This window comes from Nannospalax galili, unplaced genomic scaffold (assembly GCF_000622305.1).
Source record: "Nannospalax galili isolate Female #2095 unplaced genomic scaffold, S.galili_v1.0 scaffold696, whole genome shotgun sequence".
Classification (NCBI taxonomy): Eukaryota; Metazoa; Chordata; class Mammalia; order Rodentia; family Spalacidae; genus Nannospalax; species Nannospalax galili.
Genome location: NW_008338534.1, coordinates 245488 through 259389, shown reverse-complemented (window position 1 = coordinate 259389; position 13902 = coordinate 245488). Strand labels below are relative to the sequence as shown.

At 46.1% G+C, this 13902-nt stretch overlaps 1 protein-coding gene across 1 annotated transcript in view; it reads left to right on the top strand.

The window, feature by feature from the left end:
- The window catches only part of Adsl (adenylosuccinate lyase), an 18695-nt gene extending 7139 nt beyond the window's left edge, over positions 1–11556 (top strand). Inside the window, exons 5-13 of the mRNA XM_008833167.3 lie at positions 2681–2852; positions 3050–3096; positions 4010–4100; positions 5432–5501; positions 5650–5797; positions 7777–7867; positions 9612–9701; positions 9965–10141; positions 11374–11556. Of these exons, the coding sequence (XP_008831389.1) occupies positions 2681–2852; positions 3050–3096; positions 4010–4100; positions 5432–5501; positions 5650–5797; positions 7777–7867; positions 9612–9701; positions 9965–10141; positions 11374–11460 (973 nt within the window). The 3' untranslated portion in view covers positions 11461–11556. The remainder of the gene's footprint in view (positions 1–2680; positions 2853–3049; positions 3097–4009; positions 4101–5431; positions 5502–5649; positions 5798–7776; positions 7868–9611; positions 9702–9964; positions 10142–11373) is intronic.
- The last annotated feature ends 2346 nt before the right edge of the window (positions 11557–13902 follow it).

Below are 13902 nucleotides of genomic sequence, written 5' to 3'. Positions count from 1 at the left end.
TGTGTATGCATGTATTGCCTGCATGTAGGTAAGTGCACCCATGTTGTGCAGGGTCCGCAGAGGACAGAAGAGGCTGTTGGATCCCCTGGAACTGGAGTTGCGGACAGTTGTTAGCTGCCATGTGGGTGCTGGTATTCGAACCTAGGTCTTCTGCAAGAACAGCCAGTGTTCTTAACCGCTGAGCCATCTCTCCAGCCCCATAAATAATTTTTAAGTCATCCTGATGGGCATGGTAGCACATGTCTTTAATCCTAGCACTCAGGAGGCAGAGGCAGGCAGATCTCTGTGAGTTTGAGGCCAGCCTGGTCTATGTAGTGTAAGTTCTAGGCTAGCCAGAGCTACATAGTAAGACCCTGTCAAAAAACAAAACAAAAATTCATCCTTTTAAAGTATTTTTACTGAATTTACAGGTGTGTGATCATTTCTACTTTAATTTTAGACTATCTCCATCATCCACAGAACTAAGCCCACACCCATTAGTGATCACCTCTGTCACCCCCTTCCCCCACTCCTGGCAAGCACAGATCTGTTCTTTGTAGATTTATTTATTTATTTATTTATTTCACAAACTTAATGTCAATGAAATCATGTATGGGATATGACCTTTGTGACTGACTTCTTTCATGAAAAAATGTTTCCAGCATTCATGGTACAACACATGTGCACAATTATTTCTATTTATGACTGAATAATATTCCATTTCATAAACTGTTTTCCTCTTCATCAGCTGGTGAGCATTTGAGTTGTTGTGGCTGTTATGAATAGTTCTGCTGTGAACAAGTCCACTCAGATGAATCTGTTAGCAGGAGTCAGCAAGAGAGACTAGTGAGACTTACTTGGGGTGTCCCACATCTCCTGGTGTGCCTCCTGTAGATGATGTGAGTTGTATATCTAGTGCTTGGAAACTTGCAGCTTTTTTTTTTTTAGAGCGAGCACTGCCACTCTGGGCTCTGCAGCTTTCTCTTCATGATAAGAAACAGACCATCCATGTGGGGAGCACTCTTTACTGCCAAGCTCACTGCCCTTGCTTGCTTTCTGTTAATCTGTCATTAGAATGATTTAGGCTCCAGGTTAGAAACACATTTGCAGTTCATTGAAGTCTTGGTAAAATGTGTTTCAGAGTTTTTTCTATGTTGAATCTCGGCTTCTCACAAAGGCCAGTCCTTCACCACCAGTCTAGAGACACCTGCTCTAGTGTCTTTGGCCTCATATTCTTAGCATTTAAAAATGTCAACAATTTTGGTTTTGTTTGTTTTTTTAATGTGTGTGTTTTGCCTGCATGTATGTAAATATACCACATGCGTGAATGCCCACGGAGGCCAGAAGAGTTGGGTCCTCTGTAAGATCAGCAAGTGCTGCTAACCACTGAGCCATCTCTCAAGTCCTGTTTTATATTTTTCTTAATGCATTATTTTCTTTACATCTGTGTATATGATATAGGTCTGGGCACTGGTGTCACAGCATATGTGTGGGTGCCAGAGGACAGCTTGTGCAGCCAGGTCTCTCCTTCCACTTCCTTGTGGGCTCTGGGGGATCGAACTCTGGTTGTCAGACTTGCAACAAGTACCTTTACCAGCTCAGCCATTTTGCCAGCCCTGTTTGTCACCTTTATTTGTGTGTGTGTGTGTGTGTGTGTGTGTGTGTGTGTGTGTGTATGTGTGCACATGTGCGCACACCCAGGTGCCCACAGAGGCAGAAGAGGCATCAGATTTCTTGGAGCTGGGGTTACAGGCATTTGTAAGCCACTTGATATGAGTACTGGATCCAAAAGTCCAGTAATCTGGTAGAACAGTAAGCTGTGCCATCTCTCCAGCCCCTGTTTAAAAATCTTTTATTTTGGGCCAGGCGTGGTGGCACATGCCTTTAATCCCAGCACTCGAGAGGCAGAGGCAGGCAGATCTCTGTGAGTTCAAGGCCAGCTTGGTCTACATAATGAGTTCCAGGACAGTTGGGGCTACAGGGAGACCCTGTCTCAAAAAAGACCAAAAAAAATAAATAAATAAAAAATCTTTTATGTGTATGATAAGTATGCCATGTGCGTGGGGAGGCCAGAAGAGAGCCTTGGATCCCATGGAACTGGAGTTACAGATGGTTGTTAGCCATCATGTGGGTGCTGGGAAGTGAACCCAGGCCCTCTGCAAGAGCAGCCTTAACTGCTCTTAACTGCTGCATCATTGCTCCAGCCCCCTTTTTATATACTTCATTTATTGCATATGAGGCCAGGCAGGTGCATGCCAAACATATGGGTGAAGATCAGAGAACAGTTTCCCTGAGTGGGTTCTCCTACCACGTGAGTCCAGGGATCAAACTCAGGTTGTCAGGCTTGGCAGTAAGCACTTTAACCCATTAAGCCATTTCTTTGGCCCATGGATTGTTGTTATCGTCGTTGTTGTTAGATAGAGTCACTTGTAGCTCAGACTGGCCCTAAAGCTGCAGTCCTCCTGCCTCAGCCTCCTGAGTGCTAGAATTACAAGTGGGTATTACCCTACCAAGCTAGCCCTTTAGTTCTGTGGAGGCAGGGCTTTACTTAGTCCTTTTCTCAGAATTTTTAGCTCTTGTTTTGACTACTAGGTGCTCCAGTTCTTTATTCCATCTCCAAAGAGCAACTGTAGCTTTTGAAAAGCAGATAGTGTTTGTAAAGTTAGGCCTTGGTTTGGGATCTCTGTGTGTTACCCTTTAGGCCTGCTCAACTGACCACAGTTGGGAAGCGCTGCTGCCTTTGGATTCAAGATCTTTGCATGGATCTCCAGAGCTTAAAGCGAGTCCGTGATGAGCTACGTTTTCGGGGAGTGAAGGGAACCACTGGTACTCAGGCCAGCTTCCTGCAGCTCTTCGAGGGAGATCACCAAAAGGTATTTTGAAAGTTATCCGAGGGATTCATTAACTCAGCAGTGTCAGCCTGCAAGACAAGGAGCTGGGTCAAGTAGGAGCGATTGATCCCAGAATGGGCTGGAAGGGCGTAGGGCCAGAACCTGGGCAGGATGACCAGTCACGGTACTCATAGTGAACACCAGGATGTCTCTCACAGTGTGTTTTTTCTCTCTCCGAGGTGGAGCAGCTGGACCAGATGGTGACCAAAAAGGCAGGATTTGAGAGGTACATGTGACGAAATGCAGGCTCCCTGTTACATTGATGGCAGGTCTCTGGATTTGACCATACTTGTTGTCTTCTCTACCTGCTTCCTTACATCTCTGGCTTGGTGTTTTCTTAATACTCTGGTTTCTTATACTATAAGAAGGGGCTGGCGAGATGGCTCAGTAGGTCTGCTCTTGCAGGGGACCCAGGTTTGGTTCCCAGCACCCACATGGCAACTAACAATCATATGTAATTCAAGAAGAGGGATCCAACACCCTCTTCTGGTCTCCATGGCACTAGGCATGCATGTGCATACATGCAAGTAAAAATCATACATATAAACTTTTTTTTGAAAAAAAGAGACAGTGTCTCCCTGTATCCCCAACTGGCCTGGAACTCACTATGTAGACTAGCCTCCTTTTCACAGAGATCCCCCTTCCTCTGCCTCCTGAGTGTTGGGATTTAAGGTGTGTGCAAGGCATAGTGTCACAAACCTTTAATCCCAGCACTAGGGAGGCAGAGGCAGGTGGATTTCTGTGATATCAAGGCCAGCCTGATCTGCATAGCAAGTTCCAGGCCTGCTGGGCTACAGGGAGACCATGCCTCAAAAAATCAGAATATTAAAGTTTTAAAAAGCTCTAAGAAAGAGGAGCTGTGTACTGCGGTTACTTTGGTAACCTTATGCATATTGCTTTTTGTTTTGCTTTGGAGATACAGTCTTACTCTGTGCCGGGAATTTGTTAGGTAGCCCAGATTGGCCTCGAACATACTGCAGTCCCTCCTGCCAGTTGCAAGTTGCAGGTCAGACCCGCCCCCTGGGCTCCATGTAACTGATTATACCAGGACACCAAGATTCACTTAGAATTGGTTTTTGGTTTGTCTATTTGACAGTCACAGTCTGATATATTTTAACAAATCTTTTATTTATTTCTAGGGCTTTCATCATCACAGGACAGACCTATACACGGAAAGTAGACATTGCGGTGCTATCTGTGCTGGCTAGCTTAGGCGCATCAGTGCACAAGGTGAGAGGAGCAGCTTATGGGGAAAGGTTGGAGTTTGGGATGCCACAGACAGACCAAAGTGTCACTTACTTGCATCTCAGTACATCACTCATAACATTTGGGGATCTACCGGGAACACCTAGACTTTGTATTCTCCTTAAAGTTGTTCCTAGAACTACAACATGCCCGTCTTGTTGAAGAATGTATTACAATTGATATTCCGGGCTGGAGAGATGGCTCAGCAGTTAAGAACACTGGTTGTTCTTGCAGAAGACCGGGTTTGAATCCTAGCACCCACATGACAGCTTACAACTGTCCGTAACTCCAGTTCCAGGGATCCAACAGCTTCTTCTGTCCTCCAAGGGCATTGCATGACATGGGTGTGCTTACCTACATGCAGGCCATACATGCATACACATAAAATAAAAATTGAAAAATAGGGGCTGGAGAGATGGCTCAGAGGTTAAGAACACTGGTTGTTCTTGCAGATGACCCGGGTTCAAATCCCAGCACCCACATGGCAGCTAACTGTCCGTAACTCCAGTTCCAGGGATCGACAGATTCTTCTGTCCTCCATGGGCATTGCACGACATGGGTGCACTTACCTACATGTAGGCAATACACGTATACACATAAAATAAAAATAAAAGCTTTAAAAAATAAAATTGATATTCCTCGGCCAGGTGTGGTGGTGTGCGCCTGAAACCACATCACTTTATGAGGACAGGTGGGAGAACCATTGTGGCTGCACGGCAAGATGATAGCCAGTGCTACACGAGGCCCTACCTTAAAGGAAGAAAGGGCGATAATCCTACCATCTTCCCATGATGACCTGTACCTGTCTTTCTCTAATGCACACGTCCCTTTCCTATTTTCTTCCTATGGTCAATCATTCGGTGTCCCTGTCTCTCTCTCTCTCTCTCTCTCTCTCTCTCTCTCTCTCTCTCAACAGGGTTTTGCTATGTAACCCACAGTGGCCTCAAACTTGTGATCCAGGCGACAAGGTTACATATCACCACACCCAGCTTCATGATGGTTTAAGCAGTTTTTGACCAAAAAAATGTTTTGTTTTTGTCATTGTTCTGGTGCTGATAGAACCCAGGGCCTTCTGTTTTCCAGGCACATGCTCTACCACAGACCCGACTCCTCAACCCATGTTCCTCGGTTTGTCGTCCCAGCTTTTCAGGAGCAGAGCAGTCAGAGTAGATGCTGTATGGGAGCTCTTAGGCAGGTGGGGCTGATCTTGTTGTATTCAGCAACAACACACCTTAGGAGCTTGCCACCTGCATCAGCCTAACCCAAGCTCTCTTGCACCTGAGTGTGGGGGTTGACATCTGCTCTGCTTCCCACAGATTTGCACTGACATACGCCTCTTGGCAAACCTGAAGGAGATGGAGGAACCCTTTGAAAAACAGCAGATTGGTGAGTGTAATGTGGAGACCTGGGAGCACCTCAGAACTGCTAGAGAGGCATGTGCACCTGTTTTTGGAGTGTGCCCTATGGGATGCTTGTACACTTGCTATCCCCAGAAGCCTTTCTGCCTTTGCATCTCATCCTCTTATGTGGACAGGCTCGAGCGCGATGCCATACAAGCGAAACCCCATGCGCTCAGAACGTTGCTGTAGCCTGGCCCGACACCTGATGGCCCTTGTCATGGACCCACTACAGACTGCTTCTGTGCAGTGGTTTGAGCGCACATTGGATGATAGTGCCAACCGGTCAGTGAAATGGCATCACATGCTGCACAGTGGGCAGAGGGCTGAAGGAAGTGTCTAGAAGCTAAAGGACATTTGAGCCTGTCTGCTGCCCTTCTTGTCCCCAAGGGGCTTTGAGTGTAGCAGACAGTAAGGCAAAGACATGTAAGGAGTAGTGTGCTAGATATTATGATCAAAATGTGCAGTGTGCAAAGAGGCAGGCGTTTGGAGGAATCCAGGAAAGCTTCCTAATGAGGTGATGCCTTAAGACTTAGGAAGCCAGGCATGGTGGCACACACCTTTAATCCCAGCACTCAGGCAGGTGGATCTCTGAGTTCAAGGCCAGCCTGGTCTACATAGTTCCAGGCCAGCTGGGACTATAGAGAGACCCTGTCTCAAAAAAAAACTTAGGAAGAAAGAGCTAAGATGTGGGTCAGGTGGTACAGTGCTTGCCTCATATGCATGAAGCCTTGGATTTGATCTCCAGCACTGCATAAAACTAGACATGGTGGCACACATCTGTGATTCTAGCACTCAGGAGGATGGGAAGGTCATCCTCCTCTACATAGGGAGTTGGCATCTATCTGGGCTAGAGACTGTTTCAGAGGAACCAGCATAAGCATTTAAAGGATAATGAGGAGCACATATAAAAACACAAAGGCAGGCTGTCAACTGAGGGAGCCACCTGGCAGCTGGGCCTGAAGTCCCTGCACGGCATGACCACAGGCAGGACCTCCATAGTGGAGAGTGCTACAGACCCCAAAAGGAGTTCAGACTTTACTCTAGCATCACGATATATTTTAGCATCACGATATATTTATCATGGATGGATCAGAAGTAACCAGCACGCATGTCTCTACTCCTTAAAGCAGGTCCACACTCGTCAGTGTACTGGGGTGTGTTCTCTTGTCCTTCCCCTTTTTTTCCTTCTTTGTCTCTTGTCACCCAGGCTGGCTTTGATCTCATTATGTGGCCAAGGATGACTGATATGCCACCATACTCAAACTTCACTTTTTTTTGAGACAGCGTCCTGCTTTATAGTACAGGCTTCTCTAGAGCTCACAGTTTTGCTTCAGCATCTCAACTGCTGGAATTTCTGGCCTGTGGCACAAGAGAGTGGACTCGGGACACCCTGAGTGGAGGAGGGATATAGAGCCAGCCATCTGGGATCCATACATGACCCAACATTATTTTATCAGAATAACTTGTCCAGGAACCTTGTGAAGACCAGAATCTATGGATCCCCAAGCCCCTCTTATAAAGTGCTATAGTGTTTACACTGAGCCTGTTCATCCTCCTGTATACTTTAAATGATCTAAATTACACATCATACCTAATACTATGTAAATATTGGTTGAATAATTACTGTATTGTTTAGAGATGACTGCCAAAATCTGTCCAGTGCTGAACCAAATTATTTTTCCCAACTGATGCATGGTTGATTAAATCCATGGAGGCCAAGTTTTCAGATAACAGAAGGCTGACTACTTTTTTGGTAGGGTTTGGCCTAATTTGGTTTACTTGCTACCCCAGCATTGTTTTGGAATATCATTTGTGCTGAGGTCCTGGGTGGATCCAGTCTAGCAGTTTAGCAGTCTAAGCCCACATGGGCCCAGTGGTGTGGACAGAGTCAGGTAGAACACCCAGTGTCAGTGAGCTTGAGTGAACTTAAACAACTCAGTGACTGGCATGCTCCTGGCATGCACTGGGAGAGAGCAGATTGGTCCTGGTGAACAGGAGGCAGTGAGAGCAACTTGACTGAGTTGGGGTTTGACATGGAGCCTTAGGTATGTACAGGTCTGGTTCTTGGGCAAGTGATGTAGACCAGAAGTAAAGATCCGAGGTTCATGGGGACATTAGGGTGAGTGAGTCATGAGACTGAAGGAAATGGCCCAGAGTGCATATGCATGAGAAGTGGGGAGGGCAGCTTCTTGGGACACACCTGCTGTGTCTCTGATGGTGGTATTTGGTAAAGGGATTAACTGCCCACATTTGTTTTGTAGACGGATCTGTCTGGCTGAAGCATTTCTCACTGCAGATACTATATTAAATACATTGCAGAACATTTCTGAAGGATTGGTGGTGTACCCCAAAGTAAGAGACCTCCACTAGAGTCAAGAATAAGGAGGGGCTGGGGTATGGGAAGGGAGTTGCTCTGGAGGAAGTGTATTGGGGTACTGTGTGCTATGGGAGTTCTGTCCAGACCTCATTCTTGAGTATGATACAGTGGTAGGGAACTGTGGACTTCATAGGCATACACACAGAGCGAGGAAAAACACTGAATTGTCTTGACTGTCTACCAGCATGCCCCTGCAGCTAGGTAACCAGGCAGAGGAGGTGGTACCAGTGGGCCTTGTTTTAAATACCTGAGACCAATGAGCTCATCTCCATTGGATATTCAGCTCCTGACACAGGGCCATAAGACTGAACTGATTTGCTATTTCAAGAATTATTCCTGGGAGTCTGGAGAGATGGCTCAGCGATTAAGAGCACTGGCTGCTCTTGCATAAGACCTAGGTTCAGTTCCTAGAACCTATATGGTGCCCCTAACTCCAGTTCCCAGGGGATCTGATACCCTCTTCTGACCTCTTTGGGCATTGCACAACACAGGTGCACTTACATACATGCTGGCAATACACTCATACACATAAGATAAAACATTAAAAAAAAAAGAAAGAATTTATTCCTGGGGTTGGAGGGGGATGGCTCAGTGGTTAAGAGCACTGGCTGCTCATCAGGGGACCCAAGTTTGGTTTCCAGTGCCCTCTTCTGGCTTCCACAGGCATTACACAACATGGATGCACTTATATACATGCAGGTAAAACACATAAATTTTTTTGTCTTTTTGAGACAGGGTCTCCCTGTAGCCCCAGCTATCCTGGAAGTCACTGTGTAGACCAGGCTGGCCTTGACTCACAGAGATGCCTTTGCCTCCCAAGTGCTGGGATTAAAGGCGTGCGTCACCACGCCCAGCTCATAAAATTTTTTAAAAAATTATTCCTGGGGCTGGAGAGATAGCTCAGTGGTTAAGAGCACTGGCTGCTCTTGCAGAAGACCCAGGTTCAATTCCCAGCACCCACATGGCGGCTACGAAGCGTCCTTAACTCCATTTCCAGGGGAATCCAAAGCCTTCTTCTGACCTCTGAGGCATTGCATGACATGGATGCACTCACATACATGCAGGCAATACACTCATATGCATAAAATAGAAATAATAAAATACTAAAAAAATATATATATATTCCTGTGGGGACTGGAGAGATGGCTCAGCGGTTAAGAACATGACTGTTCTTGCAGAAGACCTGGGTTTGAATCCCAGCACCCACATGGCGGCTACGAAGCGTCCTTAACTCCATTTCCAGGGGAATCCAAAGCCTTCTTCTGACCTCTGAGGCATTGCATGACACGGATGCACTCACATACATGCAGGCAATACACACATATATATAAAATAAAAATAATAAAATTTTAAAAAAGAATTATTCCTGTGAAGCTGTTTCTGAAAGTTTACTAAAACCAGTACTTCCTTTTAAAAGATGGGGGTCAGATATGGGGCATGTACCTTTAATTCCAGCACTCAGGAGGCAGAAGCAGGCAGATCTCTGTGAGTTCCAGGCCAGCCAGGGCTACAATTGAGACCCTGTCCAAAAAACAAAACAACCAGGTCTCTGAACGTATAAGGAAGTTTAAAAGCACAGCACTGGAATGAAGCAGCTCTTCGCCATCTCTGTAAGCAGTGATAATGTGCAGCCCTGTCCACTGTGGTGCTGACCTAGTTGGCATTGTGTGTGTGGCTTTGTAACCTTGATGTCTGTCTTGGCCCTTTACTTTCTTCCAGGTGATTGAACGGCGCATTCGACAGGAACTTCCTTTCATGGCCACAGAAAACATCATCATGGCAATGGTTAAAGCTGGGGGCAACCGGCAGGTATGCTGAGAATGAATCAGTCATTTGTAGAAAGAGTGAAGGGATTAAGTCTGAATTTCTGTTGGAAGTCAAGAGAGCACGTAGAAAGCCAATGATCCTTGAGTAGCCACCCGGGCATCCTAAGCTGTGGTCAGGGTTGAGGTTGTGGTGGGGTCAGTCTAGAATAGCCACCTCAGCCCAGTGGGTCTGGTTGTGAAATGTCCAGTGGATGTTGGTGGGTTTAAAACCCATTAGTGGTGAGCTAACGCTACCTCTCTCCCCAGGACTGTCACGAGAAGATCAGAGTACTCTCCCAGCAGGCAGCTGCCGTGGTGAAGCAGGAAGGGGGTGAGAACGACCTCATGGAGCGCATCCACGCAGATGCTTACTTCAGCCCCATCCACTTGCAACTGGGAGATTTGCTGGACCCTTCTTCCTTCATCGGCCGAGCACCCCAGCAGGTAAGCCTCACTTTCACTGGCTGCAGGACCTGGGGTGCTCTTATGTATATGAGTGTATTGCCTGCATGTGTGAATGCACCTGTGTCATGCAATGCCCACAATCTTGACACTTCATACCTTCTACAAAAGAGAAATAATGGGACTGAAGAGATGGCCTGGTGGTTAGAAGCACTGGCTGCTCTTGCAGAGGACCAGGTTTGGTTCCCAGTACCCACAAGGCAGCTAACAACTATCTTAATGCCAGTTCCAGGGGATCTGACACCATCTTCTGACTTCTGTGGGTATTGTACAACATGGGTACACTTTATGCACATGCAGGCAATACACTAATACACATAAAATTTAAAATAATAAAATATTTTTTGAAAAATGTCGGGGCTGGAGAGATGGCTCAGCGGTTAAGAGCACTGACTGCTCTTGCAGAGGACCCGGGTTCGATTCCCAGCACCCACGTGGCAGCTACAAACCGTCCTTAACTCCAGTTCCAGGGGAATCCAAAGCCCTCTTCTGACCTCCGAGGCACTGCACAACACGGGTGCACTCACATACATGCAGACAATACACTCATACACATAAAATAATAATAAAGAAAATATTAAAAAGAAAAGAAATGTCAGGATTGGGCTATTGTGTGTTGCTCTAATTCTTTCCCCAAAGACAGAATTCTCTCTCAGTGACCTGAGGACTGAGGTACCTGGAGCAGCATTTAGTCTGTAGGAACCAGTAGATGCTTTGTCGTTTTCTCTCAGCCTTTGAAATGAGAGTTAATTTTAAAATCTTTACCTGGCTGGGTGCTTAGCTCAGTCATAGAGCTTTTGACTGTGTATGGCTCAACATTTAAGAGCAACTGACTGCTCTTCCAGAGGATCCAGTTCCAGGTCCCAGCACCCACATGGGGACTTTGAGGCAAGGCAACAGGCAGTTGTCAATACAAGAAAAGGGGATATTAACTTGGAAGCTTGTTGAAAGAGGCTGGGGAGGATGGTGGAAGAATCCATGACTGCAGCATGGGCAGGCAGGTAGAAACGGTGAGGCCACTGAGGAAACCCAGTTGAGCCTGTCTGGGGAACACATCTTTGTGGGTGTGGATTGAAGCATCCGTGTCTAGGGAGACATTGCCCATGGGCAGTGGAGGACGCAAGCTTTAGCATGTTAGGGCTCAGTGATGCCAGCTGGTTTGAAGAAGGCGTTAAGATTTTCTTTTGTCTTGTGTTTGCTCTCATCTTTGGCAGGTCCACAGATTCTTAGACGAGGAGGTATATCCCCTGTTAAAGCCGTTTGAACATGTGATGGAGGAGAAAGCGGAGTTATGTCTGTAGAGTTGGAAGAGAATCATCACTGGGAAATGAGCATGTTCCCACAGTGCCTCTGTTACCTCCAGAATTGCTACATTAAATCCTGTTGTCGAGTGGACAGCAAAGTGCATTGTCTTCTCCATCCTCACAGCACACATGAGTAACAACTAGCTCACTGTTGCTTCCTGCTCTTTAAAGGCATGTTTCAAGATGCCGCAGATCTTCAGTATTACCTGATTACAGTGGACTATGTCCCAGGAAACCTTTCATAAATTACAAGAAAACATTAATTCACCTAACCTGTCAAACACCATTTATCCTGCATGTGCTCAGAGTACTGACATTAGTCTACAGTTGGGAAAGACCAGCTGACAGACCCTGTTTGTACTACAACTGAACGTCTGTTTATTAGGTCCTGTGTGGGCAGTGCACTTTCCCACCCTCACACACAGCCCCCGCAGCACCTCAGCTAGTCTTCTCTAGTCCTTGTCACATGTCCACTTGGTTGTAAAGCAGCAGTACATTCCTGGTCCTCAGTTACCAACTCAGTCAGGTGCCTTTGTTTCACATCCTCTTGCCAGGAATACGAAATGAAATTCACACACACACACACACAAAGGGATGCTATCAGGCCTCAGACTGTTTCTATTTCATCTTTTGGTGAAGCTTGTTTCTCAAGGAAACGCTCACTAGGTAAATTGATCACATCATGGCATTTCACAGACTTGGTAGCTCATTAAACAAATAGCCGAAGATTAAATTACAAATCCCCCCCACACCCCTCGGAAGGGAAGCATTAGTTTTACCACTGGCTCAGGTTATATATTTTTCAGGATGGGCAAGATGGCTCAACAGGTAAAAGTGCTTGCTGCACAAGCCTGACGATCTGAATTCAATCTCTAGAACCCACATAAAAGGTGGAAGGAGTGAACCAACTCCAGAAAGCTGTCCTCTGAACTCCACGTGTGTGCAGTAATAATAGTGAATAAAATTTTTAGGAGAAAAGGAGCAGCAGGTCCAGGTGGTGTACACCTTTGATCCCAGATTTAGGAGGCAGAAGCAGGTGGCTCTCCATTGAATTCAAGGCCAGCCATGGCTACATAATCAGACCCTGTCTCAAAAAAGGAAAGGTTTTCTTTATTAGGTTTGCATTTGGCCAGGATAAATGTAAATAAGTCAACCCTAAGCCAGAGGTAAGTGTAAGGATATATTAATGGTAATGGTGTCCAGACGTCACTGGAGACTTTCACACTCAAAATTTTCAGTTATGGATAGGTCTGAAGGATAAACAGATCCAACCTCCAATGGCCCTGACATCATGAGGGATGATGTAATTTTGAGCTTTAGTGTATGTAGAAGTTTCTTTTTTGAGACAAGTTCTCAACCTTGTTAGGCCAGTTGGCCTTGAATTTGTGAGCCTCCTGCCTTGGCCTTCTGAGTACTGGAATAATATGGGCTCTATTATGCCTGGCTTAACACTAATACAGTGTTTTGTAGAGGAAAAGTGACTGACAAATCTTGCCCCACAAGAGAAAACAGGTCAATTACTATCAACTGAGACTGGTTTGGGCCTAGTCATTGGAATACTGGGAGTCCTCACAGCACCCCCAAGTCAGGAAGGAGCTTGAAGGCAGCCTAGTTGTCAGGAATGCTGTGTGGGAGGAAAGGCTGTCAACTGTAATCATCAAAACTAGAAGCTGGGCTTGTTGGCTCATCCTTATAATCCCTGTATTTGGCAGTCTGAGGCAGGAGGATTGCCACCATGGGGATTGTTCCAGGGCATATGATCTATAGAGTCAGACCATCTTCAAAAAGTATATTTATAATTATATATAGCTAGAGTTTAACTGGGGTTAAATTGGTGCTACCATGCTTGCCTATCATGCACAAGGCCCTGGATTTGGTCTCCAATAACAAAAGCCGTAAGTAAAGAGCTCTACGTATTGGAAAAGAAATGAGGCCATCGAACTAAAATCTTAATACAGCTCAGTGGAGCCACAGGCATCAATCACAGAGCCATATGCTTAACTCTTACAGGAAAATTTATTTACCTGTATGTGTTGGACTGGGGTGGAGAGTGTGTGTGCTGAGTGTCTTTATCATGTGGATGAATGTATTGCCAGCATGTATGTAAGTGCACTGGTGTTGTGCAGTGCTTGTGGTGGTCAGAAGAGGGCATCAGATCCCCCTGAAACTGAAGTTACAGATGGTTGTTAGCTGCCATGTGGGTGATGGGAATTGGAACCTGGTCCTCTACAAGAGCAGCCAGTGCTCTTAACCGCTGAGCTATCTCTACAGCCCCTCCACTTTTTTTTTTTTTTTAATTTAAAAAATTATATGTGTGCACTCAGGAGGCAGATGCAGGCGGATCTCTGTGAGTTCAAGGCCATTCTGGTCTACATAGTGAGTTCCAGGACAGCTGGGGCTACAGGGAGATCCTGTCTCAAAAAGACCCCGCCCCCCCCC